The following is a 27,656-nucleotide window of genomic DNA, read 5'->3' as shown; positions in this document are numbered from 1 at the left end:
AAAATAAACCCTGTGGAGCAACATTAGAATTGGAGGCATCGATGTGAATCCATGATGTCCAAAAGTCAAGTCATGAAAGAGAAAAAAAGACTAAGGAACTATTCTAGACTGAAGCTGAAGCAAGATGGTAACAAATGCCATGAGTAACCCTGGATTGGACAGACTTACAAAGGACATCACTAGGGCAACTGATGAAATGTGAATAGGGTCTATGAATTAGAGGATAATATTGTGTCAATGTTAACTTCTTGACTTTGATGGTTACATTATGGGATATGTGGACATGTATTCTTACTGTTAAAAAACATACCTTAAGTTTATACACTAAGTAGGTGATTAGTCATCATGACTCCAACTTACTCTTAAATGGTTCAGGGAGGGACTTCCCTGGTGGCGCAGTGGATAAGACTCTGTGCTCCCAGTGCAGGAGGCCCGGGTTTGATCCCTGGTCAGGGAACTAGATCCCACATGCACGCCTCAACTAAGAGTTCACATGCCGCAACTAAGGACCCAGCGAGCTGCAACTAAGGAGCCCACCTGCTGCAACTAAGACTCAGCGCAACCGAATAAATAAATATTTTCTTAAATAAAATAAAATAAAATAAATGGTTCAGGGGAAAATACATGTATCCTGTGCATATATGTAAAAAAGAGAAAGAGAAAATGATAGGAAAAATACGGCTAAATGTTGACAACTGGGGAATCTGGAAAAAGGGATTACAGGCATTCTGTATGGTATTATGGCAACTTTTCTGAGACTGAAATTTCACAATGAATAGGAAAAAAAGGACAGTCTTCGTAACTATATAAATTCTAAGGCATAGTAAATGAAAAACAAAAAAAAAAACACTAAGTGCAGAAAAATGTGTATTATGTTATGCTATGTAAATAAATAAAGTATGGTGAGAGTATGAACAAGAATATGTATGTCGTGAGACTATATTCTTATATAGGTAGAATGCCTCTGAAAACATGCCAGAATCTTATCTACACTGGTTTCTTCCACAGATGAAAGATAAGTGGCTAGAGAAGAATGAGAAAGAAGTTTTTTTTACTCTAAGAATTTGAATTCTGTACTATGTGAAATGAAGTAGCTTAAAAAGACAAGCCAGAATGCTTCAGTGGTTGCCAAATACAGGTGCCAGGCTGGCTACCTTAGAAGAACCTGGGGAATATTTAAAACTACATTAGCAGGCATCAATTCCAGAAATTCTATTTCAGTGGGTCCAGGATAGGGCTCAGGTAGCGGTAAAATTTCCCTAGTTAATAATAAAACATAGCATGGTTTGGGAACTGCTGCTTTAATCAAATCAACCCAGACTTGATGCTCTCTAAACCCCAAATTCTGAGTAAATTAGGAAATTAGAAACAAATACTTTTTGTCTAATGAGAAAATAAGATCATAATATCTAGGGAAAGAATACTCCACAAGTGAAATTGGAAAATCTGAAACCAGGATTTGCACTGAACTCGAACTCCAACTAGAAGCCAAGTCTCACTAGTTACTCTACCTTTCTGCTCCCTTATTAAGGACCAAAAATATTGTTGAGGCTAAGGTAACCTGAATATCACTTGGTATAGAAAACACATTCAAATATTCTGCATTCTTCAAAGGAACATTCTATGTAAATCTATTACAAGAGTATATAGTTATTTACTTTCCATTAAAAAAAAAAATCAGTGGGCACAACAAATAAACACGATATCTGTAACATTCTCGATTTCAAGTGGTATGTTCACCAGGGTTCATTTTATTATTGTGTTTTATATCTTAATGTATATTAACTATATTCTCTTGTATGCATCAGATGTTACATGATAAGAAGGTAATTGTAAAAACTTAAAGCAACAAAACAACAGTTCAGATATCTGGTCCTTACATTTAAAAAAAGAGAAGTAAATACAAGAAAAACTAAGCATTACCATGCCAGCAGTACATATTTATTATTATTCATGAATGGTCAAAAGACTTACAAGGCCCATTACTATTGGTATAACCACACATATGAAATATCACTTAGTGACATGGAGTGAAAAGGACAGTTTCATATATATTAAAAAAATACATACACATACACACATTCTCTCTCTCAAAGGCTCACCATTCACTGCTACAAAAGCAGGAGGCATCAAGCTGCAGGAGTTCCAATATACATAACAAGTTGAAACATCTCAAGCATAAAAACTACACTTAAGTTGCAAAAATAAAGTTTCTTTCTTCAAACATTTTGATCTGAGCTCGAGCAAAGCAAATAATGGACACCAATGATTTTTATACTATTTAACACACTTTAAAACATAAAAGGATCAACAGATGCAAAAGTCCTGAAAATGTAGAGGTTATTTATAGGAATGAACAATGCATTTCATCCAAAAAAATGTCTACAGCAGATGTGTTTCATCCTGGCTCTCAAATGTTTGAGAATCATAATTTACTATATTCAAATAGCAAGTTAAGCCAGAACAAAATGATAAACAGAAAACTCATTACTTCAAACAAGGCATTACTGCCCTTGGTTTCCTTAGACAGTTTCACTAGTGCAAGAGCATCATTTACCTGAAAGACCATGAGTCACAAAGAGCACTCGTACAAAACTATTTCCTTTTTTCTTTAAAAAGTGCCACATACTTGACTTCTCATTTAAAAAAAACAACAACAACACACATACACTAATGAAAGACCGTCTGTCTCCATCTCTTGTCAATGAGGAAAGGCCAGAGTGATTCTTTGATTCCAATTCGAAACGGTGTTCGCTGGCCAATGCCTAAGGTCTCCAATTTGGAGCAGTCAAGCTGAGCGTTTCTCGGACGTTGTGCTCCTAAGACAGGACTGTCAGTTATCTTTAAAACAAAAACAAAAAATCAAAAATAAGAAGCCCCAGGCTGAGGCTTTATATTCTCTACTTCCCTCTGCCCTCTTGCCCTCGGTGCAAGAAATCAGATTTGATCCCTGGAAAAATAAATAAAATGTCCGCCACAATCAAGACAATACTTTTTCTATAACCTTCACCAATACTCATGGGCTTCTTTATACATGGTAATTTAGAGAAAATTAACAATAAAACTGCCAAAATACAAGCAAAGTTCACTTTGATTAGTACCAGAAAATAAAGTTATCCAAAACTTCCAAACAACAAGAAAAATGTTATCCATAGTACACACTGCAGTGATAGACCGGGACTTCCAACAGTAAGGTTAGCTTGTTTTTTTTTTCTTGCCCACGCCTCAAGGCTTGCAGGATCTTAGTTCCCCTACCAGGGACTGAACCTGTGCTCCCTGCAGTGGAAGCGCCAAGTCCTAACCACTGGACTGCCAGGGAATTCCCAGTAAGAAGGTTTTAAATGCCGTGTACTTACCGGTCTTAAGTGGCTGCTGGGGAGGTTGAAGGTGTCTGCAATTGCACACGCCATTTCATACTTAGTCATCTGTTCATTGCCAGACCAGTGAAAGGTTCCCTTAATTGATGGATCCTGACAAGGACACAAAAAGTTCAAAATGGTTTCAAACTTTTTGAGTTGAATGGAATGGCAAGTTTGACAAGAAAACTAACTTAAACAGGCTCAGGAAATAAAATGCATCGCTCCTTTCTGGAATGCTATACACAAGCTATCTAAAATCAAATTCCTATAAATACCCCCAGCTAAACAAGAAAAGCAATTTCTAGAATTTAGCCTTAAGAATTTTTTTTAAATAAAAATGTAAGTAGCTCCAATTTTATTTAGTGGGAATCCTAAAATGATTACAGATTTTTATGAAACACAGGCCAATTTAAAAAGTATTTCCAATTATCCTAAGAAGCTAAAACCAAAACTTAACAGAACCATTTTTCAAGATGAGCTAATTAGTCATAACATCCTTAAGTACTGTCATGGTACATATTTTTTTTTTTAAATATATAAATTTTGATGTATTAAAAAAAGTCACGCGGGACTTCCCTGGTGGCGCAGTCGTTAAGAATCCGCGTGCCAGAGGCTGACAAGAATGACAGGTCTGTGAACGATCTGGTCATCCTGCTGTACGAAACGGCTCTCCTGTCTTCTGGCTTCAGTCTGGAGGATCCCCAGACACATGCTAACGGGATCTATAGGATGATCAAACTTGGTCTTGGTACTGATGAAGATGACCCCACTGCTGACGACAGCAGTGCTGCTGTAACTGAGGAGATGCCGCCCCTCGAAGGAGACGACGACACGTCCCGCATGGAAGAAGCAGACTGAGCTCTGCCTGAGGATTACGTGGCCGCGTGTTCAACACTCTTGTCTTCCATTTCTTCTGATAATATGTTTTCAAGTATTTATTTATTTGTGTTAACATTTAAAAACCTGTATGGCATGACAACTACTTAAGGGGAAGATAAGATTTCTTTCTACTAAGTGTGATACTGTGATACTTCAGACACTAAAAGCAGAGCTAGTTTTTTTCTAGTTTCATGTTGGCTTATTTTAACAGACGGAAGTAGCGTTTGTCGTCAGGTGTACGTAACCTACGTTAACTTCATGGTCTGAAGTGTTTAGCTATCAAGCGGATTCTTTAGTAGACCAAATCTTCTGTCACTGAAGTGTTCTGAAGTATATACCCTGATGTTTAAAAGAAAATACTTCTTAAAGCAACTTTCATCTTCTGGGATTTACTTTTTAAACCTTCCATCGCCTGTATTGACTGCATGTGCCAGGCCCCTAGAAATAAGTGTGTTCAACTGAACCAACTTGATGGGAGTCACTGTCCATACATAGGGCTTGTTTTCCAAAGAAAAGTGTTGTTGAGAATAGCAAAATTATAAGCCTATCTAGGCATGTTGTAAAGCTGTTTGAAAAGTGACTTGGAGCAAGTTTTGTGAATGGAGACGTAGTGCTCAAGTCACATTCTGTTTTAAAAGTTGTAACAAATACAGATAAATTAAAAAGAAACTTATTGGGCTTCCCTGGTGGCGCAGTGGTTGAGAATCTGCCTGCCAGTGCAGGGGACACGGGTTCGAGCCCTGGTCTGGGAAGATCCCACATGCCGCGGAGCAACTAGGCCCGTGAGCCACAATTACTGAGCCTGCGCGTCTGGAGCCTGTGCTCCACAACAAGAGAGGCCGTGATAGTGAGAGGCCCGCACACCCCAATGAAGACTGGCCCCCACTTGCTGCAAATAGAGAAAGCCCTCGCCCAGAAACGAAGACCTAACACAGCCATAAATAAATAAATAAATAAACCCAAAGTTTAAAAAAAAAGAAACTTATTTGAAAAAAAAAATAGAAGAATCTGCCTGCCAATGCAGGGGACACAGGTTCGTGCCCTGGTCCGGGAAGATCCCACATGCCGCGGAGCAACTAAGCCCGTGTGCCACAACTACTGAGCCTGCGCTCTAGAGCCCGCGAGCCACAACTATTGAGTCCACGTGCCACAACTACTGAAGCCGGTGCACCTAGAGCCCGTGCTCCACAACAAGAGAAACCACTGCAATGAGAAGCCCGCGTACCACAACAAAGAGTAGCCCCCGCTAGCCGCAACTAGAGAAAGCCTGCGCGCAGCAACAAAGACCCAACACAGCCAAAAATAAATAAATAAATAAATATTTTTAAACAAAGGTCACCCTACTATTAATATTCTAAAATAAATCAGTCTCTAATCTTTCTTTCTGTGGATATTCTATTTTTTCAAATGCTTAAAATGAACTACTACTCAAATATCCAAAAACAATTACAAATTATTCTTACACTGGCTGAAATGATAAATCCCTATGTAGGTTCTTCTTTGCCACTACCTAAATCGTAAATAAACATTATTTAAGACAGTCTTCTTAAAAGACATTAGGAGATTATTTTGTTACCCGAAGAAAAATACCAGTTTTCAGTTACCTTGCAATAAGAGAATGACAGATGGGGTCTACAGTATTTGAGAAATAAAATCAAACGTAAGAGCATAACACTTTTATTATTCATAAATACAGCCTACTATCTGAACTACTTTTGTTTGGTGTCCTTGTTAAGTTTTTAAAAAGCACTTAGAGGGCTTCCCTGGTGGCGCAGTGGTTAGGAATCCGCTTGCCAATGCACGGGACACGGGTTCGAGCCTTGGTCCGGGAAGATCCCACATGCCGCGGAGCAACTAAGCCCGTGCACCACCACTACTGAGCCTGCGCTCTAGAGCCCGCGAGCCACAACTACTGAAGCCCGCGCACCTAGAGCCCGTGCTCTGCAATGAGAAGCCACCGCAATGAGAAGCCCGTGCACCGCAACGAAGAGTAGCCCCCGCTCGCTGCAACTGGAGAAAGCCCACGTGCAGCAACGAAGACCCAACGCAGCCAAAAATAAATAAATCTATAAAAAAAAAAAAAGCACTTAGATTCTCACCAGCATCCTCTTCTCTGCTAACTGACGACACACAGTGGCCACATCTTTGACGTGTGTGGGGAACCGCTGCTGCCAGTGGTCCATGTTCGCAGACTTGTTGCTGAACTGCACTTTATCAAACATAACAGTCACGGCGCTTTCCTCAAGCTTTTCAACTTCTCCATACAGAACAGGAATTCTCAAAACAGCAGCTCCTAGAGAGTAATAAAAGCAGATAATACCTCAAAGCTGACTGGTTCTTAAGTCTTGCTATAAGATCAAAGTGTGCGGATTTAAACGACATCATCGCAGAAAACTTGCAATATACCAAAATGACACAGCTCACCTATTTACCAAATGTGATCCTGAATATTTTTAAGTGTCTCTGTCATGTGGTCTATTTTTTATAATTATATTAATTAAATAATTTCTTCATTATAGTGGCCATTAAAAATAAAACTGATCATGACAACTAAATGCAACAAGTGATCCTTGATTGTACCTAAAAAATAAATGCAATAAAGGACATTACTGGGACAAAATTCCTATAGAGACTGTATTGTATTAATGTTAAATTTTCTAAGTGGGAGAACTGCATTGTAATTATGTGAAGAACATCCTTGTTGAAGATACACAGTGAAGTATTTCAGGGTGAAATTCAACTAATTCTCTATGAGTTCAGGAAGAAAAGACTGTACATATATAACACGTGGCAAAACATTAACAACTGGTGAATCTATATAAAGGGTATGTGAGTGTTCACCACATAGTCCTTGAAAACACTGACTAAGGAATTATGAAGTATTTCTATTTTATGTTGGTCAATACTGAGGGGTTACAACAGATTAAATAATTAACGCTTTAATTGAAATTCAAAAAAAACTATTTAAAATTAAATTAACTTATTGCACAGCTGCACAGACGACCTTTGAACAACACAGGTTTGAACTGTGTGCATCCATTTATATGTGGATGTTTTTCATGTAGCACATCATGTACAAGACTTAAGTCAGCCTATCCTTACATAGGCATAAGGTGAGTGACCTTTAATATAAAATTAATAATGTGTTAGTTTCCTTATTGTTTTATAACTTTGTTTTCAAAGAGTTACATTACCATACAGCATGCCTCTCTTCTCTCTCATAATTGGAGAAACTCCGTATCAGTCTACCACACAGATAAGTGGTTTTTGAAAAAAATATACCAGTATTTCTAACACTGTATTATGAATATGACTATAATACCATATGCCATTTAAATTTTACAAAGATTCACTCATTAGTGTATAGGCTAGGCTATCATGAAACAATCATACCGATTACACTAGGCTACCATAGAGCAATCATATTACTGCTTCTTCCTTATCAACGCCTGAATCATACCTGTAAATAAATACAAATTTCTTCTCACAGTCTTTTCATTTTTGATGTGTAGTGTTAGTAATACGTGTAACATCTATAGTGTTTTGTATCATATAACACAACAATGGGACTTCCCTGGTGGCACAGTGGTTAAGAATCCGCCTGCCGGGCTTCCCTGGTGGCGCAGTGGTTGAGAATCTGCCTGCTAATGCAGGAGACACGGGTTCGAGCCCTGGTCTGGGAAGATCCCACATGCCGCGGAGCAGCTGGACCCGTGAGCCACAGCTGCTGAGCCTGCGCGTCTGGAGCCTGTGCCCCGCAACGGGAGGGGCCGCGATAGTGAAAGGCCCGCGCACCGCGATGAAGAGCGGTCCCCGCACCGCGATGAAGAGTGGCCCCCACTTGCCGCAACTAGAGAAAGCCCTCGCACGAACCGAAGACCCAGCACAGCCAAAAATAAATAAATAAATAAATAAATAAATAAATAATAAATAAAATTTAAAAAAAAAAAAAAAAGAATCCGCCTGCCAGTGCAGGGGACACAGGTTGGATCCCTGGTCCAGGAAGATCCCACATGCCATGGAGCAACTAAACCCATGCACAACTACTGAGCCTGCACTGCAGAGCCCGTGAGCCACAACTACTGAGCCCACGTGCCACAACTACTGAAGCCCACGCGCCTAGAGCCCGTGCTCCGCAACAAGAGAAGCCACCGCAACAAGCCTGAGCACTGCAACGAAGAGTAGCCCCTGCTCACCGCAACTAGAGACAGCCCGCGTGCAGCAACAAAGACCCAACACAGGAGAGAGAGAGAGAAACACAGAGAAAGAGAAAGAGAAAGAGAGAAAGAGAAAGAGAAAGAGAAGAAAGGAAAGGTTAAAGACGTGACTGTCCTGGGAATTATATTTTAAAAAAATACATGTAACACACAAAATATGTGTACATCGACTGTTTATGTTTTAGTAAGGCTTCAGTCAATAGTAGGCTGTGAGTGAGTCTTCGGGGAGTACACATGGATTTCCCACTATGCAGGGATTGGCAACCCTAATCCCTGCACTGTCCAAGGGTCAGCTACATATTGATAATATATTCAAGGATGATTTCCGAAGGATAATTTATAATACAAAAAAAAAAACCCTAAATGTGTTAGTATAGTATATATACTAGGGGATGCTTCTCAGGGATGTAGTACAGTCTGAGGCAGGAGTTTTAGTGCAGGGGATCATTAAGTCAAATATTATGCAGCTACTGATATGAAAAAGATATTCCAGAGATGGCTCTGTAAGAACTGAAATGTATGTATGTGGGGGGAGAAAAACCAGGTTACAAAACAACATGCACACAGGTTTAAAAATTCAAAAAAAATACTTCCATACATAAGCACAGTTGGTGCTTCTCTCTCTGAGGGAGTACTGAGAGAACTCTTTACAATTTTAAATGTTTTAAAAAATTTTTTCAAGGAGGGTATACTTTTTATAATCAGCACATTTATGTGTGCGTATATATACACAAACACACACAGGAAAAAAGAAAAACCATACAAAAAACAGAATACCGCAATCCAAGAAAAATGATATTGACCTGTATTACAAAAATTTGTACTGTATGATTTGTTTTCTTTAACGATATTCCTGTACCCACTGATTCTGGAAAAAGTGTGGAAGGATTCATAAATTCTTCAGGATTTCGAAAATTCTTGTTTTTCTATTAACTGCATTCCCTAGTTTTTCTCCAATGATTTATGTTCCTTGACTAATTTTTTTAAAATTAGAAACATATATATACATCATAAACAAAAAGGAATCCTCAAAAGCAGTCACGTACGGGGCTAAAGAGATGTGTCTTACCTAAATTGTTCTCCAGGACAGCCCTTTCTCCTTCTAATTTTGTTTTGCCATATAGATTTAGGGGACTTGGTATGTCTTCCTCTCTATAAGGTGGGTTTATTCCATCAAAAACATAATCGGAGCTAATGTAGATTAGAAATGCTCCAACTGCAGCTACAAAAAAAAAAAAAGACACAAAGAAAAGAATCTATTAAATTACTACACGACATTACTCTTTACTGGAATTTCTAACAGCTTATTCATCATATATATAACACATCTTTTATAAACCGTGTACAAAAGTTTAATCTTTACAAACTCAGCAATCACTCAATATCTCATGAAGATTTTATAAAGACATCATTACCTGCTTCCTTTGCTAAGTTCCCAGAAGCAGCCACATTAAGTTGAGAAGCAGCATCCGGCTGATTTTCGACAACATCTGGCCTTCTCTCTGCTGCACAATGTACTATGACATGGGGCTGGGAGTTCAGCATGGATGTGTTTTTAACCCAAAAAGGAATAAAACAGAAGAACTGTAGCCTTCCAACAGTAAATTAATTCATAGAAAATGTTTATTAAATCGACATTCCTTCAACTAAAGAATCACTGTAATTTTTAATGTAGTTTTGTCACACTCCCCTTTTTCAACCTTCAAACTTCCTGAAAGGGAAAGAGCAATTTAGCAATTCCTAGGCAAAATCAGACACAACTCTTGTTGACAACCATGCTTTTAAATCAAAAGAAGCTTCATCCCCCTAATCTGGGTGGGAGAAAAGAGCGATCATTTATGTAATTAACATGACCTAAATACTTAATAAGTCTACGGTAAAGGGAGAGGAATATCAATTGCAAATTAAATTCATAAATTCCAATCTCTTAAGCCAATCATTTAAAGAAGATTAACCATCCATAAAAACTGTATTCCCAGTTGAGCATTTAAATATGCCACCTATATGCTAAGCACCGTGCGAGGAGCAAGGATTTCACCATCTAATGCAAAAGACAGATATGTAAAGAGACTGTTTCAATATCATATGACCTACATCAGGACAGAGGAATGCAGAGGGTCCTTTGTAGAGAAGGGGCACCTACTTCCCAGAGGAGCTGAGTAAGAGCTAAGATTTGGCAAGTTCAGTGACATACAGGGCTCGTGTACCCACTCACCCAACTTCCTCCTTCTCAGCAATTGCTTGAGGAAGCATGATCTGAGAGCTGTTTTCAAACTTAAATGTGCATAAGCTGGGATGGTTCTTAAAATGTAGAGTCCCAGGGCCCACCACACACTTATTGAATGAAAATCTCTGGGAGTGAGCCCTAAGAACAAGTTTCCCAAGTGATTCTGATGCAGGTTTTCCTTGGATCATATTTTTAGAAAGAACCTGAACTTCTGATTTGATCAGAGGTGTAACAGAATCTAAATTTTTCTGTAAGTCTTCTGTGACCATCGCCAACAAGTGGTTTAACCACTCTTGCCTTTGTGATCTCTAAAATGCAAATGAGAATATTTTGCAGTGTTGTAAGGTTTACAGATAATATTAAGAAAGGATATGCATAGAAAGTAGTACTTAGAAGAATACTTCACAAACATAAGCATTTTACAAAATGCTTCATTTTTCTGCCTTTTGTCAACCTATGTCTCAACCTAATCTTTTCAAGGATGACATATTCTTATCCATGCCAAAAAAAAAAGTGTACTATATATTATTGTTGCTTAATATGTTACAGCTTTCAGTAACTTCCTTGAGAACAAGAGCACTTTTCAAGTCATCCAGACAATTATTAATAGTTAACTTATGTGTTAAAATAAACCATACCTGAAAATCATAAATGATGTGATGAACTGCACTAGAATCCAAGAGATTAACCTGCTCAAATTTTGGTCTTGCTCTTCTAAAACCACAGCCAACGGCATGCCAATTATTCTGCTGAAATTCTTTGTAAACAGCTCTGCCAAGAAGCCCAGTGGCACCAGTAATCAGAACCCGCCTGTTGGGGATGTTAACTTCCTCCTAAATGTGAAGGGGGCGGAAAAGGATTGTTTAATTTGAAAACAGTCTCTCAACGAAATCAGCCACCATCTTCATTCACTACATACTTCAAGTCTTAATTGTATGCTTCCTTTCTCATACCTATAAGCCAATTCTTAAGTTAGAACAAAGATTAATCAAAATGCATGGGTAAGTGTGTCACTTAAGAAAAAGTTTTGCCACGGAGCAACTAAGCTCGTGCGCCACCACTACTGAGCCTGCGCTCTAGAACCCGAAAGCCACAACTACTGAAGCCTGTTCACCTAGAGCCCGTGCTCCGCAACAAGAGAAGCCACTGCAATGAGAAGCCTGCGGGCAGCAACGAAGACCCAACACAGCCAAAAATTAAAAATAAAATAAATTTATTTTAAAAAAAGTTGTAATAATCTTACCCAAGAAAAAGAACCTAAGATGATACTGCAAGGAATCACCTAGTCAAATAGATTTAGATTTCCTGTGGTAATAATGGAAAAGCTTATTTTTACGATCAATGATGTCCAAATTAGTAAAAAACAGCAATTACGTTCTTCTGTTTATAAAAATGCAGTTAGTTCTAAGCTTACTTACTTTACGGCCTGATTAAATACTGGGGCTATGTTCTGCCGATATGTTTCCAAATTGACATTTTTGGTCTTCAGTTTTTAATCTCAAGTTTTTTTTTCAAATCTCACTGACTTTATCATACTGTGATAGGTCCAAATTAGAGAATTCACATTTCACAGAATTTATGTAGAAGAAAAATAAATTTGGTCCTTATAGCACTACCATTCTTTCTAAGTTTAACCAAACTGGCAAATATTCCTGCATTACCTCTTTTTTTTGTAAATACTTTCATTTGTATCATTTTTTTAGATACATCATATAACATTCTTTTTTTAATTTTATTTTTTATACAGCAGGTTCTTATTAGTTACCTATTTTATACATGTTTGTGTATATTTGTCAATCCCAATCTCCCAATTCATACCACCACCACCATCCATATTCCTGCATTAACTCTTAATTTACCTATTTAGACCAGTTAAAACTAATAAACAAAGATAGAGGATAAGAAAAAAATAAATATTTTAAACTGGTCTGTGCTGCTATTGTGAAAAAGGAAAAATTCCTCACACACTGAAATTAAAAAGGAACTACTATTTAAGAAACAATTTAAGTTCTATGTTTACATAGAACTTTCCCTTCTTCCCAAGATAGGTAACACCGAATTTCCTCAGACTCTTGAATTAAGTCAACATTTACTATTAAAAAACAACAAAAAGTTTTATTAATTTTATCAACTTGAGGCCTTTTAAATTTCAAATGTTGTTATAGTCACCTAATTCTGAGCTGTCAAAAATCTTAAATATGCACACAATAACATTTTTTGTGTACACAAAAAGACTTTTTTTTTCCTGGCCCTCAATTCAGCTAACTTAGAAGACTATACATTTTTTTAAAAAAGGCCACCCAAATCAAGTATTTCTATTATACAAAAAACCTGAAATGAAAGGGCTGACAGAGACAGTACAAAGTTAATTCTTAAAGATATTTTTTCCTTAGTTCAACCAATTTCAAGACATTTTAGAAGTTAGAGACAAATTCATCTATGCTCTGTGTTGCAAAACTTGGCTCTAAGCCAAATGATCTATAAAAACAAGGATTTCAGCCAGCAAAATATTTTCTTTGAATTTCTGGCAAGAAAACAACTCTACAAAGATTCTAATTGTAAAGAGGTTAAAACATGCCAAGTCTAGTAGAGATACAATCAGAAAACAATTTACACAGGATAAATACCATAAAGATCCCTGGGAAAAGACTATAACAGAGCTATGACGTGGTCTCTTCTGAGTTTCTCACTTCACTCTCAAGAAGGAGAGGAACAGACAAGAGTTCTTAGATCAGTGGTTCACAGGCTTTATTCGCTGAGGATAGGAATCGACTGGAAGGCTTTCAGATCAAGTAGATTTGGAATGAGGCCTGATAATTTGCCTTTCTAACAAGTTTCCAGGTGGTGCTGATGCTGGTGATTTGGAAACTGAACTTTGAGAACTCCAGGGAAGTCCAAGACCTTCCTAAAGATAGCTCGTAATCAAAGAAGTCAAAAAACTGCCATCTACCTTTCTAGCAGCGACAACATCTTTCCCATTTTCCCCCTTAAAAAGGAAAACTAGAAGTGGTTAAAGAACAAGCATCATGCTTACAGTAACCACAAAATTCTTAAACAGTAAAATAAGATCTCTAGCTACTTCAGTGATTCTGTGAAGCACATTTTTTCCTCATTTATCATCTCTGTTAAATGAATGAAATAAAGATGGTTTGGCAGTGTTTTTTGCTTTTTAGTGCATCTTAAAGTAAGAGCCCAGATAATCTTATAATTGAGAGCATCTTAGATTTGATGAAATACAGTATTAAGTTACAAGCACAGCAAGGCTCTTTAGGGACTATAATACCACTTAACTTTAAAAAAGGACGGGGGTTGCATGGAAAAAATACAACCTTACATCCTTATACCCTGGGATAATATGTAAGGTCCCTGGAAGAAAATATGAAACAGTCTGTGTTACCTAGTGGTCAGATGTCAATGCTCAAGAATTTTCTATGTTAAAAGAGCAGAGATCTAAAGTACAAGCATTTTCTGAAACAAAAGATTCTACACAATCTTATATTTGAAAACTATCATGTGTTATATAAACCTGCATCATACCTTTTGACCACAGGAGGAGTCCTATTAGACAGGCAGGGCAGATGTCACTTCCGAAGTGAGGAACCTTGTCTACAGATGTTAAAGGTTTTGCCCACAGTAAAAGGGAAAAGGTTGGAAGCAGAACTTGGGCCCTTTTGCTTCTATCATCCAGCCAAGTTTTGTCTCAATCCTTTGAACTTATACACGGTTTCATGATGATTAACCACACTCTATGGCATTGAGAAGTTACTCCATCTCTACTGATCTAACTCCTCACTGGTGAAATGAGGCATTTGGACAAGATGACTAAGGCTCTTCCAGCTTTACAGTCCTACAATTCCATATTATCCTTACCACAGAGGAATCTGAATAGAGTGAAAGAAGGTTCATTTACTTAAAGTAACTTATCCTCTTTTCATATAGTTCTCTCTAGACACTCAATGAGCACCTTCTGTCACCAGTATAGGAGCCCAGCAAGATGTTTTCATTTGGATTGCAAGTTTATTGGTGGTTAGCAAATAAAATAGGCATCATTCTGAAATTAAAAGAGGCCAAACAAAAGTATCTCTTCTATATTTGACTTTGTATAAACAGAACTCTACCTGAAGCTTCTTAAAGCACACTATTTTGATTTTTTTCTTTTTAAAAGAGAAATAGTCCTCTAAAAATTATTTTGGACCATTACTCCGTAAATTACTTTAGTTCTGCAAAACACAGGAATGTCCAAACACTTCAAGGAACTCTGAATAGAGGAACAAAAAGCTGTCTAGTTAACACAAAGAATAATTAAGAGTTGAAGATACTCTGTCTGCCTGAAGAGTCTATTTCTCAATTTTTATTCTTATGGGTCAGGAATATTAAACACCACTTTAAGTTGCCCTGAACATATGTGCCTCTTATCCTATAAACTCTTAGATGTACAGAATTCAGTAACTTCAGGTGACCAGATTTATAGACACCAAAAACAAACAAACAAAAAACACTTGAAAAAGTAAATGCATATAAATAAACGAAGAGCTGTAGCTCTTATTATGCCATCAAATCAAATAATACCAAACTGTACAGGTAATGGAAGATAAATGGCTCTTTCAAAATGGTCTAAACAGTACTCTGGAACAGAGGTTTCTACTTCAGTACACTTGGATTAACTTCTACTAAAAAATGTCCTAGAAGAAGTCAAGAGTGAAACAAAACAAATATCTAAAGAGGGATCTTCTTAAATGTTAGTGGTAAATGTAATTATACTTTGCTATTTTTAGAACCTCTTCAATTTGGCAAAGCTTCACACTGATTTATATGATTCTAACAACATTCCCCTTGAGGCAGATCTTTGAGGAGATACTCCTGGACTTTAAAAAACTTTAGATACCTAGGTGACACTTGTCTAACTCCTACTGGCATCCTATTGTACCCCACAGACAGTACTATTAACAGGAAGCACTACAGTCTATTTCTCAAACAAAAACTATAAGACACGAGCAAGTTTTAATTCCGGTTTTGAGAGCAGCAAATATGTGCCAAGCTTTTGGTTGTGCAATTTTACTGAAGGAAAATCCATTTTCATTAGTCTACTGAACTCCTACTGTGAAAACTGATTAAGCTGTATATACATACATGTGCGCATATACACTGTCATAAACAAACAATATGTAACATTACAGTACTCAGCATTGTTTGGGGTACACAGGAACAAAAGAGAGGTTTAAATAGCCCATTATCCTAACCTTACCCTCCAAATACCAAAACGATTTGAAAACACTAAATATGCTGTATTTTGAAGGTGTAAAAATTCTGCATAATCAAAAATAGCCATCACCTATATCCTCTCTTATATCCTTGAGATATGTTGGCCTGGGCATTAACATTCTTCCTATCCCCAGTGCTAGATATATTATGTGGACTGATGAATGCTGGGGGGCCTGGAATGAAACAGGAGAGAATGGGGGCTCTCCAAACACAGTAATAGCTTTCGTTTATGCAACCTCCGTAGTGGTTCAAATAGATCTGTATTTGAATCCCGGCTGCAACCTTTCTGAATGAACTTGGGCCAAGGACTTGCCCTCTAAGCCTCAATTTTCTTATCTGTAAAATGGAACAAAACCAGTATCTCATAAATATGAGGACTAAAGTAAATAATGCATGTAAAGTGCATAACACAGTGACGAGTTCAGTAACTTTTCACCTCCAATCCTGTTATTATTTCTGAAAAGCCACCTGGCCCCTTCTTTCTTAGGGATACGAACTGTTAAGACCGAAGGATACGAACAAAGGATGAAAACGAAATTTAGAAATAATCAAAACTGAAACAGCTCTGAAAACCCCTCTTCATTCCCGGGAGGGGAGACTGGAGGCTCGAAAGTGAAACCCGACCTACTCTTTTCCCGTCACAGCGGCTGAAAAAGAAAACACAGAAGGGTGTGCACCGAGGTAAACAAACTCGGCGGCGCCGCCCTCGCCGCCCGGGGCCTCCGACTCCGGCAGGAGGCGTCTGGAAAACCACTCGAGCTCCCGCTGCAAGACTCGTCCCCCTCCGCTCACTCAGTTCCTACGAGACGCACCTCCCCACCCCGCCCCAAGACCCGGGCCGACTCCCTCACCTCCACCAAACGGCAGTTCCCGGGAACAAAGTGGATAGAGAGCTCCTTCTCCCGCCCCACCATGCCCGCCGTCTTGGCGCCGCCGCCGCAGCGACCGCCACTTCCCCCAGCCCAGGTTCGCCGCGGTCCGCAGCTCTAACGCCCTCGGCCCGCCTCCCCTAGGTCCGGGCCAGCCCCCGCTCACCGCTTCCGGCTTCCGCCGCCAAGACCGCGCCCCTTGATTGGCCACGCTCCGCCGACGCCCCAGAAAGGGGACTGGCGCGCTCGGGACGCTCTCAGCCCACGCGCCAACTCTTAAAGGGAAACAAAGGCCTTGGTCTTAAGCAAGGAATGCGAGTTTTGTTTTGGGGCCGGGGGCGGGGGGGAAGGAGGAGTTGTTTATTTTGTGTTTTTCCTTCCCGACTAGGTAAGGATTGAATTGGATCGCCTAGACTTGCGCAGTGCATAAGAATCTACTGCATAAGAATCTACTGGGCACGTAATACATAAAGTGGGATAAAATAGTTTAAAGTCATGGCGGGAGAGGGGAGGTGGGGGGGGGGGGAGGGGGAGGGGAAGAAGCACAATGGACCTGTGTCTCCAGAGCATTAAGAGTGTTTTTTGAGAGATTTAGAAAGACACTGGAATAAAAATAAAAGTGTTGGTATCTGAGTCATTAACACCTCAAGAACCCATTCGTCTTTCCGGGATGCTAAAAAGTAGTACGTGTGAAATTCCAAAGATGTCAAACTAATTTTGACTAGTTAAAAATAAAAAGATGTGGGAGGCTGGGGGATGAATTATTTGGGTGCCTCTTCAAAACGCATATTCTCGGACTTTACCAGTAATTGCAGTATGAGCTGTGGTAGTAGAGCCTGGGACTTCTGATGGATTTAACGGAGTCCAGATCAGCCTTTGAGAAGCACCGCCTTACAGGCTGCAGCGTCGGGCTACACGAGCCGAACCTCCGCTACCAAGGAAAATTAAAGGCACCAGGGGAATATAGTAATACTGAACCTTCTACCACCTGGATCGCGCTTTTTTAAAGTGACAAAGACAGCTCTAAGCGTTGAGGCTGACCTAGCACTTAATTGCAACTGATTTCTCTTCCAGTTCAAACCCGAAAAGCCCCCCGCCAGCCGAGATGCTTATGTAATTTACTCGGGGGGCGGGGGGGGGGGGGAACCAGAGCATGGACCGCATAGATTTCGCCAACTTTCCACCGAACAGTCTTGAGTATTCTTGTTCAGGCATACAGGATACCAAGACCTTAAAAGTCGCCCGCAAACGTGATTACTGTTTGGATCTTCCTAAAACATTATTTTCATAAACCTTTTTTTGGTTTAATCTTAGAGCTCAACGCTAAGCAGCCTTGAAAATTTTTTTTCCACATCTGAGTCCCGTGACTTTCCTTCCTACCCAACCCCCAACAAGAACTCATTTCCTTATTTGCATAAGCATAAAGTTTCTTTGGAATAGTAACAGAAAGCCTGAGGCCCCCCACTTTTCAATTTCTGTTTTAATCCAGGCTGTTAATCAATTTAGCATTATTTAGAGTCCTTGAGAGGAATGCCCCAAACACTTAAACCATGCATAACCTGCAAACAACAAAGAAAAGGTGTGGGTGGGTTTTGGGGGAGCGGAATCAAGATCCTCTTGATCCTCTCTTTAAGGAGCGGGAATTTTTGTTAAGTTTCTAGTTGCAACGTGTGATGCAGTGTGATCTTTCCAGGAAAAAAAAAAAAATTGTGTTCAACGCGAAGACGGTTTAAGGTCATGCATATGCAATTAGCATTTTGAGTCTCAGAGCAGCCTTATCTAGAGTGAGGAACAAATAGAGTTTACTTGCCTGCATTTGAGGATCTGTTTTCATGTTTGCCAGATAAAACGTGGGTATGGTTCCAGGGGCACATGTTCGTGTATGAGTTTTAATCATTCTTTTTAAAAATGGAAGTTTCTTTGTGAATAAAAACGCCACTGTTATACAGACAATATCCAAGTTCCTGTGGTGGCTAAGTCTATAAATTTAAAGACAGCAATCTGGAGATAAAAGTTAGGTTAGCAGATTCATTTCATGCCAAGACAAAGAAAGGCTGGAGCACACGACTATAGATAAAAACCGTTATTTATATAGAACCTTCACCTGCATCACTGCATTTAATCTGGTAAATGAAACTGCTGTTCTGTTTTGGATTTTATTTTTGTCAATTAAAACTTAGCTGAGCTCTCCATACAGCGTCAATAATTAAAGTTGCTTTATTATTCCAAGTCCCAAAGTTACACGTTTTAAAGAAATGAATGACACTTATTTGTTTTTTTTTTACACACCCTTTCGGCTTTTACCAGACCTTCATTGGGATTCTTTTAAAGAAACTCTTAACTCCAGAATGCTTCTTTTCTTGAATAGCTAACTCTTACCTGTTCCATGTTCTCCGGCATTTCAGGCATGATTCCAAAATTACCTCAGGAAAAAGATTTAAGATGGGTCTCTGCCTCTGCCTCCTCGGGCTGGGTCTTTGTTCTGCCTGCAGAGAGCGCAGGCACGCGAAAACGTGAGCTACAGCTTCACTCGACCTTTGAAATTAGCATTTTGAGTCCAATCCCAGAATCTCGTGCAGTTTTCCACATTGCAGTAAACTGGCAGCTGATTCCCCGTGGCAATCTTGAAAATACCCAATGAGAAGTTTCATGTTTTATTGCCAGCCAAATGAAGGTCCATTATCAAAACCATTAGGAAAACCAACTTTTTTTTTTTTTAAGAAATAAAGATGTAACAACAAAAACTTACTGTGAAAACTTGTTGCAGTTTTCTCTTGTAAAAGAAAAGCAAGAGCCAGCAGTTGGAAAGCACACAGACTATGCAATTGATTCCTGTTTTGAAATATTTTATTGAGTTATGCCTTGTTACAACAGAATCCGTTTGGTAAAGTTCGCCAGTGCTTTCCCAACCAGTGCTTTCTAATTAACTATTTCAAAGGACGGTAAAAGGTGGTAAAAGGTGGTAACAATACGCAGAAATTAAAACGCAACAGGTTATTTCCATGAACAGTGTCCTGGCCTCTGTTTGAGGAAATGGTAGGTGGAGTAGCCTTAAGTTTGGCCGAGCTTTAAGGACTACTAGATCAGTGATTCCCAGACCTGCCAACACCGGAGAACCTATGAAACACGATCAAGTGGAGCCCAGCAATCCTATTTTTAACAATTTCAAGGGTGATGAATATGCTCAGTTAAATTTTGAACCACTGTTCTGGATTAAGGCTCTAACAATTTAAGAACAACCAACAAAAAACTGCCATTCAAATAGAACTTTAAAAAAAAAGTCACTTAACTCTTTATATTCTAGCAGAGTACACAGCATGTGGTAAACTGTATGAGGCATGTAGAGGGTCTGTGATGAAGAATATACAATTTTTTTAAATTGATAAATTAAAATTCATCAAAATTTAAAACTTCTGTTCATCAAAAGACAATATTAAGAAAAATAAAACAGACTGGGAAAAATAATCTTGATACATATACCTGAAAAGGACATATTCAGAATACTTAAACTCCTACAACTCAATAGTCTTTTAAAAATCATTTCTAAAATGGACATAAGTTTTGAACAGACACTTTACAAAGTAAAGACAGCATGGCCAATAATCGCATAAAAAGATGCTCAAAATCAGGGAAATGAACATTAAAATCACACTGAGGTACATACCTAACAGAATGGCTAAAATAAAAAGACTGATAACATTATATGCTAACAAGCATTTTAAGCAATTAGAATGTCATTCATTGTTAGTGGGATTCATTGTTAGTTTCACTTTAGAAAGCTGTTTGGCAGTTTATTATAAAGTCAAATATACACCTACCCCATGACCCAAAATTCCACTTCTAGGTGCTTACCCAAGAGAAATGAAAGCATATATTCACAAAGTCTTGCACAAGAATATTCACCGCAGATTAATTCAAAATAACTTAGGGAATTCCCTGGCCGTCCAGCGGTTAGGACTACGCCCTTCCCCTGCAGGGGGCACAAGTTCAGTCCCTGGTTGGGGAACTAAGATACTGCACATGGCCAAATTAAAACAAAACAAAAAACCCAAAATAACCTAAAACTGGAAACAACCCAAACATCCATCAATAGATGAATGGATAGACAAATTGTGGTAGAACCATACCATGGAATATTACTCAGCTATGCGAAGTAATGAACTGTATGAATGTAATGAAATAAAATTTTATATTTTAAGGCAAGACGAGAAAAATTAAACATAAAATTCTCTCTGTCCACTTCGGCCTCCTCCCTCCCTCCCTAATATGCACTGTGCATCTGCATTACACATTAACCAGAGCTCATCAAAGATGGGAGTGCCTGGGCTTCCCTGGTGGCGCAGTGGTTGAGAATCTGCCTGCCAATGCAGGGGACACGGGTTCGAGCCCTGGTCTGGGAGGATCCCACATGCCGCGGAGCAACTGGGCCCGTGAGCCACAACTACTGAGCCTGCGCGTCTGGAGCCTGTGCTCCGCAACGGGAGAGGCCACGACAGTGAGATGCCTGCGCACCGCGATGAAGAGTGGCCCCCGCTTGCCACAACTAGAGAAAGCCCTCGCACAGAAACGAAGACCCAACACAGCCAAAAATAAATAAATAAATAAATTTATAAAAACAAAAACCCTTAAAAAAAAAAAAAAGATGGGAGTGCCTGCTCAACTGTAAAGATCAATATTTTTTTCCTTTCTTTTGATGCTAGCAATGTGACTTCTTAAAAGAATAAAGTTCCCTCCCAGCTCTGTAAGGGGTCTAGTGACTTACTGCTCGCTTTGTATGTGCTTACCGGGACTACGTACCTTTGGTGAACTTTATGTAAACATTAGTATGTCATTTGATGTACGAGCTTTTGTCTCAAAAATGTATATGACTGTGCTTTCAACTTCTAACTGGAGGAACAGTTCTCAGAGCTTTATGAGAATCTGTCTCCCAGGTTATAATCCTCAGTTTGGCTCAAATAAAATTCCCTTTTATTCCTTAAGTTGATTGTTAAATGAATTTTTGTTGACAAAGGAATCTCAAAATCATTATACTATGTGGGAAACCAGACACAAAACAGTATAATTTGATTTATGTGAAATTCTAAAACAGGTGAAATTAATCTATGGTGAAAGAAATTATCTTGCCTTAGGGAAAGGTAGGGATTGACTGTTGCAGCCATAAATGAACTTTCTGAGGTTATGGAGATGTTTTATATCCTGATAGGGGTGTGGGTAACATGACTATATATGTTTATCAGAACTCATCGAACTATATCAATTAAGATCTGTTTATCTCACTGTCTGTATTGCTGTTTGTAATTTATACCTCAATTTAAAAACAATAACACAGTCATATTTTGGATCATTTGGGTCACAACCTTAGACACAGGCAACAACTTCCAGGATACTAGTTTGAGGTAGTATTAACCATTGCATTGGAACCAAGTGATGAAATAAATGGACAGTTTTTAAATTTCTAAACTCATTAGGATTTTAAAAATCAAAAATTTTTTCCTTGACATGGTACGCATACATATTTCAAGTTTGAGAAATCCATCTCTAAGTTATCGTGATACCAAAGGACAAGAACAAAGAGTTCTGTTTCTTCCTTTTTACAACCTCCTGTGTCCCTGTGTAAATTACCCTCTGCTTCCCCCATCCCAGCTGTTTCCATTTCTGTGACTGACGCCCACACTAATGGCTTTGACCAGTACTCTCTCCCAAACCATAGTTTCCATATTCTAGATGCCTAAAAGGCATTTATACCTGATATTCCACTGACATATCAAACTCACAGATACAAGAAACTGAAAGTAAATTTAATATTAATTCCTCATCTTGCCCCCAAACCTGCTCTTCCTCTTAACCTCCCAGGTTTATGTGAAAGATACTATTACACTAATTAATTCAGCTAGACTCAAATATGCATATGGGAATTTATTAGGGGATAAAGATAATAAATTAAAAATGAATCATTAAAAACAATAAGGCCGGGGGACTTCCCAGGTGGTGCAGTGGATAGGACTCTTGAGCTCCCAACACAGGGGGCCCAGGTTCGATCCCTGGTCCGGGAGCTAGAGCCTACATGCATGCCGCAACTAAGAGTTTGCATGGCGCAGCTAAGACCCAATGCAACCAAATAAATAAATAAATAAATATTAATTTAAAAAAAATAAGGCTGGATTCCTACTTCGCTTATACTAAAATAAGTTCTTGACAGATTAAAAACGTTTAACCAAAATATGGAACAAAAGTACTAGAGGAAAATGTGTAGAATAATCTTAGAGTGAGGAAGTCTTTTATAAGCATATCATGCAATTCAGAAACCAAAAGTGAAAATATCAAGAAAATAGACTACATAGATTTTTGTAAATATCTGCATAACAACAACAATAATGATAATTAACATAATCAAAAGACAAACTGGGAGAAAATATACGTGATGCATGAGAGACAAAGAGCTAATTGCCATGCTACGTAAGGAACTTTTGAAAATCAATAGGGAAAAAGCCAATAAACAGAAATTGAATATTGGACTTCCCTGGTGGCACAGTGGTTAAGAAACCGCCTGCCAATGCAGGGGACACGAGTTTGAGCCCTGGTCTGGGAAGATCCCACATGCCGCAGAACAGCTAAGCCCGTGCGCCACAACTACTGAGCCTGTGCTCTAGAGCCCATGAGCCAGAACTACTTGAAGCCCGCGTGCCTAGAGCCCCAGCTCCGCAACAAGAGAAGCCACCGCAATGAGAAGCCCGCGCACTGCAACGAAGAGTAGCCCCCGCTCGCCACAACTAGAGAAAGCCTGCGCGCAGCAATGAAAACCCAATGCAGCCATAAATAAATAAACAAGAAATTGAATATTGATATTAAAAAGCAATGCAGTTGGGAGTTTGGGGTTAGTAGATGCAAACTATTGTATATAGGATAGGTAAACAACAAGGTCCTGCTGTATAGCACAGGGAACTATATTCACTATCCTGTGATAAACCATAATAGAAAAGAATATGAGAAAGAATGTATATATGTTTAACTGAATCACTTTGCTGTAGAGCAGAAATTAACAGAACATTGTAAATCAATTATACTTGAATATATGTTTTTTAAAAAAGCAATTCAAGATGACAAAATTTGAATGGCCAAAACACGTGACAAAATACTCAACCTCACCATTAGTCAACAAAATGAAATTGACACTATTTTAAGTTCTCTAACAGGTTGAAAAATCTTTAAAGATTTTTTTAATTAATAATTTTTGTCCGTTATGTTAACTGTTGTATTTACTAGTCAAGATAGGCTAGTTTACACTAAGTTAACACATTCAATCCAAGATCTCAGTGGCTTCACTTTAAGAAGTTTTACTTCCCACTCCTACAGGTCAACCATCCAGGACTCTGCTTTATAGTTACCCCAGAAAGCCAGGTAAAGGAGGTTCCTCCATTCTGTAACTCCAAGAATATCTAATAAAAGAACATTCCAGGCAGAGGAAACACCAAGTGCACAGAACACGTGCCTAGGCAGCCTGATGGGCTCAAGCATCTGCAAGAAGTCTAGTGCGGCTGAAAAGAATAAAATAGGGAAGTGGGAGGTAGGAGGTGAAGCCAGAGAGGGGAGGGGTGGGCATGTGGGGATGGAGATCTGTTAGGGCCATTTAGGCCACTGTGATAACTTTGGTTTTTATTCTTGGCGTCTCTGCACATTGCACTACACCACCACCCACTGAATAACCTTTTTAAGGCATAGATCAGATTGTTTTCCTACTTTCTTACAACCTGTCGATAACTTCCGGTCTACATGAGCATACATGATCTTTGTCCCACCTTTGACTCCACTCACACTGTCAGCCTTTCTCCTCAAATAGACATACAGACAGACATACGTAGACACACAGACACACACACACAATCTTAATTAGGTCTCCATGTTTTCCTTTCTCACAGCATTTTATACCTTTATTTTTTTACCGTTTTTTATGTGTGATTACCATCATTTACTTCATGTCTGTTTCCTTCCACTCAACTATAAACTTAAGTTTTTCACCTCTGTGTATCAGCTCCAGACTCAGCACCTGGCGCAGAATGGATATTTTGTAAATATTTTTTGAATATATGAATCAATGAGTAAATGAATGGATTAAAATCAATATCAAAAGCAGAATTTATTGGTGAACTTATTTCATTCTTACTAAATTCTCAATTGTGTAAGTACATGAATACTTTTTTGATTGTTTTTCCCCCAAAATAGACTTTATTCTAAACAATCCAAATTAATAAGGTATGTGTTTGTCATTATTCTGTTGCTAGAGATAACTTGTTTGCTCTTCTAAGCACCAGTGATTGAAGAGACAGCACATCTTAACTGTGAAAATAAATCACTATAGGAAAAGGCAGAATAGTAGAAAAAGAGTAGAGAGAGTCTATTTCTGTTGATGATTGCTAATAGCGAAATTGAAGTATGTATATTTAAAGAACAAATATTCAAAATATTTATTGTTGAAGATGAAAACACCAACCAAAATTAGGCTTTGTTTGTGTCAGACTATTTTTATGTTGTACAGGCAAGAAAATTTGCATTCTAGGAGGTAACATATTTCTAGGCAACTTAAGATGGCACTCTGCTTAAGGATTTTTTTTTTAAATAGCTTTATTTATATATAATTCACATACCATAAAATTCAGCCTTCTAAATTGTACAATTTAATGGTTTTCAGTAGATTCACAGAGCTGTGCAGCCATCACCACCATTCAGTGACCATTGCCAAATTCTCTGAAGTGACCATTGGAATTGTCAGGTTGGTGGAGTGAAGGTACAGAAGTTCAACTGAAGGGTGAGGAGAGAGAATGGAAAATAAAGACATGGATGCCAATACTGTAGAAAGTTCTTCCAAGTACTTTTCCTGTGAAGGGGTTAAGTAAAGGCATGGAAGCTGGAGAGGGATAGAAGATCCCAGGAGAATTGTAAGTTTTGGTTATAGGTTTTGTTTTGTTTTAGCAGGTCCAATATTAGATCATGTTTATATGATAGTGGGCATGATCCATTAACCAATGGGAGGTGTTATGGATTGATATGTTGAAGTCCTAAGCCGCAACACGTCAGAATGTGATCTCTTTTGGAAATAGGGCCATTGACCAACTCACATTTACCAGGGCAGGGATGTATAATTCTCCTAAAGGGAGGTACACTGCGAGTTCCATGGCCCAGCCTAACATCAATGGAGGTGAGAAGTATAATCCTCCCCTTGGAATTACTGTATTTGAAGAACAATACAAGGTGCTGCACCTTGTAAGGAGTAAAGGCAGGGGATATGAGTACATATGTATTTATGTTGGAAAATTTAATAGAGGAGGGATGAGGAAGTCGCTGTCTGAATTCTTCAATTTTCAGCAAAGTATGTGGTAATGCCATCAGCTGAGGGTGATAAGGAACGAGGGATAATGAGTCAGGACTTTGAGGAGAGGCCTGAGCTAAAATTATATGTTATCACTTTTTAGCTAATGTGGGGAAATTTTTTAAACTTTTTTTTTTTAATATTTATTTATTTATTTTTGGCTGCATCGGGTCTTTGCTGGGGCGCACAGGCTCTTCACTAGTTGTGGCACGCAGGCCTCTTTCTAGTTGTGGCACGCAGGCCTCTCTCTAGTTGTGGCACACAGGCTTAGTTGCCCCGTGGCATGTGGAATCTTAGTTCCCTGACCAAGGATCGAACCTGCGTCCCCTGCATTGGAAGGCAGATTCTTAACCACTGGACCACCAGGGAAGTCCCCTTTAAAACTTTTTATTATAAAAATTTTCAAACTTACAGAAAAGTTTAAAGAATAGCTTAATGGATACCATTATACTTTCTACCCAAATTTTGTTTGGTTATTATGTCTTAGTTTTATTTTCATCTAAATCAACACTTCTACTTTCTTAAAAGAATTAAACCTTTATTTTATTTATTTTTTAAATTTTATTTATTTATTTATTTGTGGCTGCGTTGGGTCTTCATTTCTGTGCGAGGGCTTTCTCTAGTTGTGGCGAGTGGGGGCCGCTCTTCATCGCGGTGCACAGGCCTCTCACTGTCACGGCCTCTCTTGTTGCGGCGAACGGGCTCCAGACGCGCAGGCTCAGTAATTGTGGCTCACGGGCCTAGTTGCTCCGCGGCATGTGGGATCTTCCCAGACCAGGGCTCGAACCCATGTCCCCTGCATTGGCAGGCAGATTCTCAACCACTGCGCCACCAGGGAAGCCCTATTTTTTTTTTAAGAGCAGTTTTAGGTTCATAGTGAAACTGAGGGGAAGTTACAGAGGTTTCCCAAATACCCACTGCCCTCACACATGCACAGCATCCCCATTATCAACATCCCCCATCGGAGTGGCACATTTGTCACAGCCGATGAATCTACACTGACAAATCATAATCCCCCAAAGCCCATAGCTTACATTATGGATCACTTGTGCTGTTGTACAGTCTATGGGTTTAGACAAGTGTATAACGACATGTATCTATCACTGTGGTATCATACAGAGTATTTTCACTGCCCTAAAAATCCTGTGTTCTGCCTATTTATTCCACCCCACCCTTCACCCCCTGGCAACCACTGATCTTTTTACTGCCTCCATAGTTTTGCCCTTTCCAGAATGTTATATATTTGGAATCATACAGTGCGTAGTCTTTGCAGATTGGCTTCTTTCACTTAGAAATATGCATCTAAGATTCCTCCTCTAGGACTTCTCTGGTGGCGCAGTGGTTAAGAACCCGCCTGCCAATGCAGGGGACACGGGTTTGAGCCCTGGTCTGGGAAGATCCCACATGCCGCGGAGCAACTAAGCCCGTGTGCCACAACTGCTGAGCCCGCATGCCACAACTACTGAAGCCCACGCGCCT

The 27,656-nt window shown here is 39.0% G+C and overlaps 1 protein-coding gene across 2 annotated transcripts; it reads right to left on the bottom strand.

Annotated features, from left to right (window-relative positions):
- Positions 1-1,919: 1,919 nt before the first annotated feature.
- On the bottom strand, positions 1,920-19,335 carry MAT2B (methionine adenosyltransferase 2 non-catalytic beta subunit). 2 transcript variants are annotated; one of them, XM_007171406.3, is made up of 7 exons: positions 19,193-19,335; positions 11,321-11,515; positions 9,871-9,985; positions 9,525-9,677; positions 6,338-6,531; positions 3,357-3,470; positions 1,920-2,841 (listed from the first exon to the last, which is right to left on the bottom strand). In XM_007171406.3, the coding sequence occupies exons 1-7, from the start codon at positions 19,220-19,222 to the stop codon at positions 2,671-2,673; spliced, it is 972 nt and encodes a 323-aa protein (XP_007171468.1). In that variant the 5' UTR covers positions 19,223-19,335; the 3' UTR covers positions 1,920-2,670. The 2 variants fall into 2 exon arrangements, with proteins under 2 accessions (XP_007171468.1, XP_007171466.2); XM_007171404.3 differs by lacking the exon at positions 19,193-19,335 and adding an exon at positions 16,796-16,950.
- Between the last annotated feature and the right edge of the window lie 8,321 nt (positions 19,336-27,656).

The sequence above is a fragment of the Balaenoptera acutorostrata genome, chromosome 2, assembly GCF_949987535.1.
Source record: "Balaenoptera acutorostrata chromosome 2, mBalAcu1.1, whole genome shotgun sequence".
NCBI lineage: Eukaryota > Metazoa > Chordata > Mammalia > Artiodactyla > Balaenopteridae > Balaenoptera > Balaenoptera acutorostrata.
Note: the sequence above shows the minus strand (reverse complement) of the source record. Positions and strands in the feature narration are given on the sequence as shown.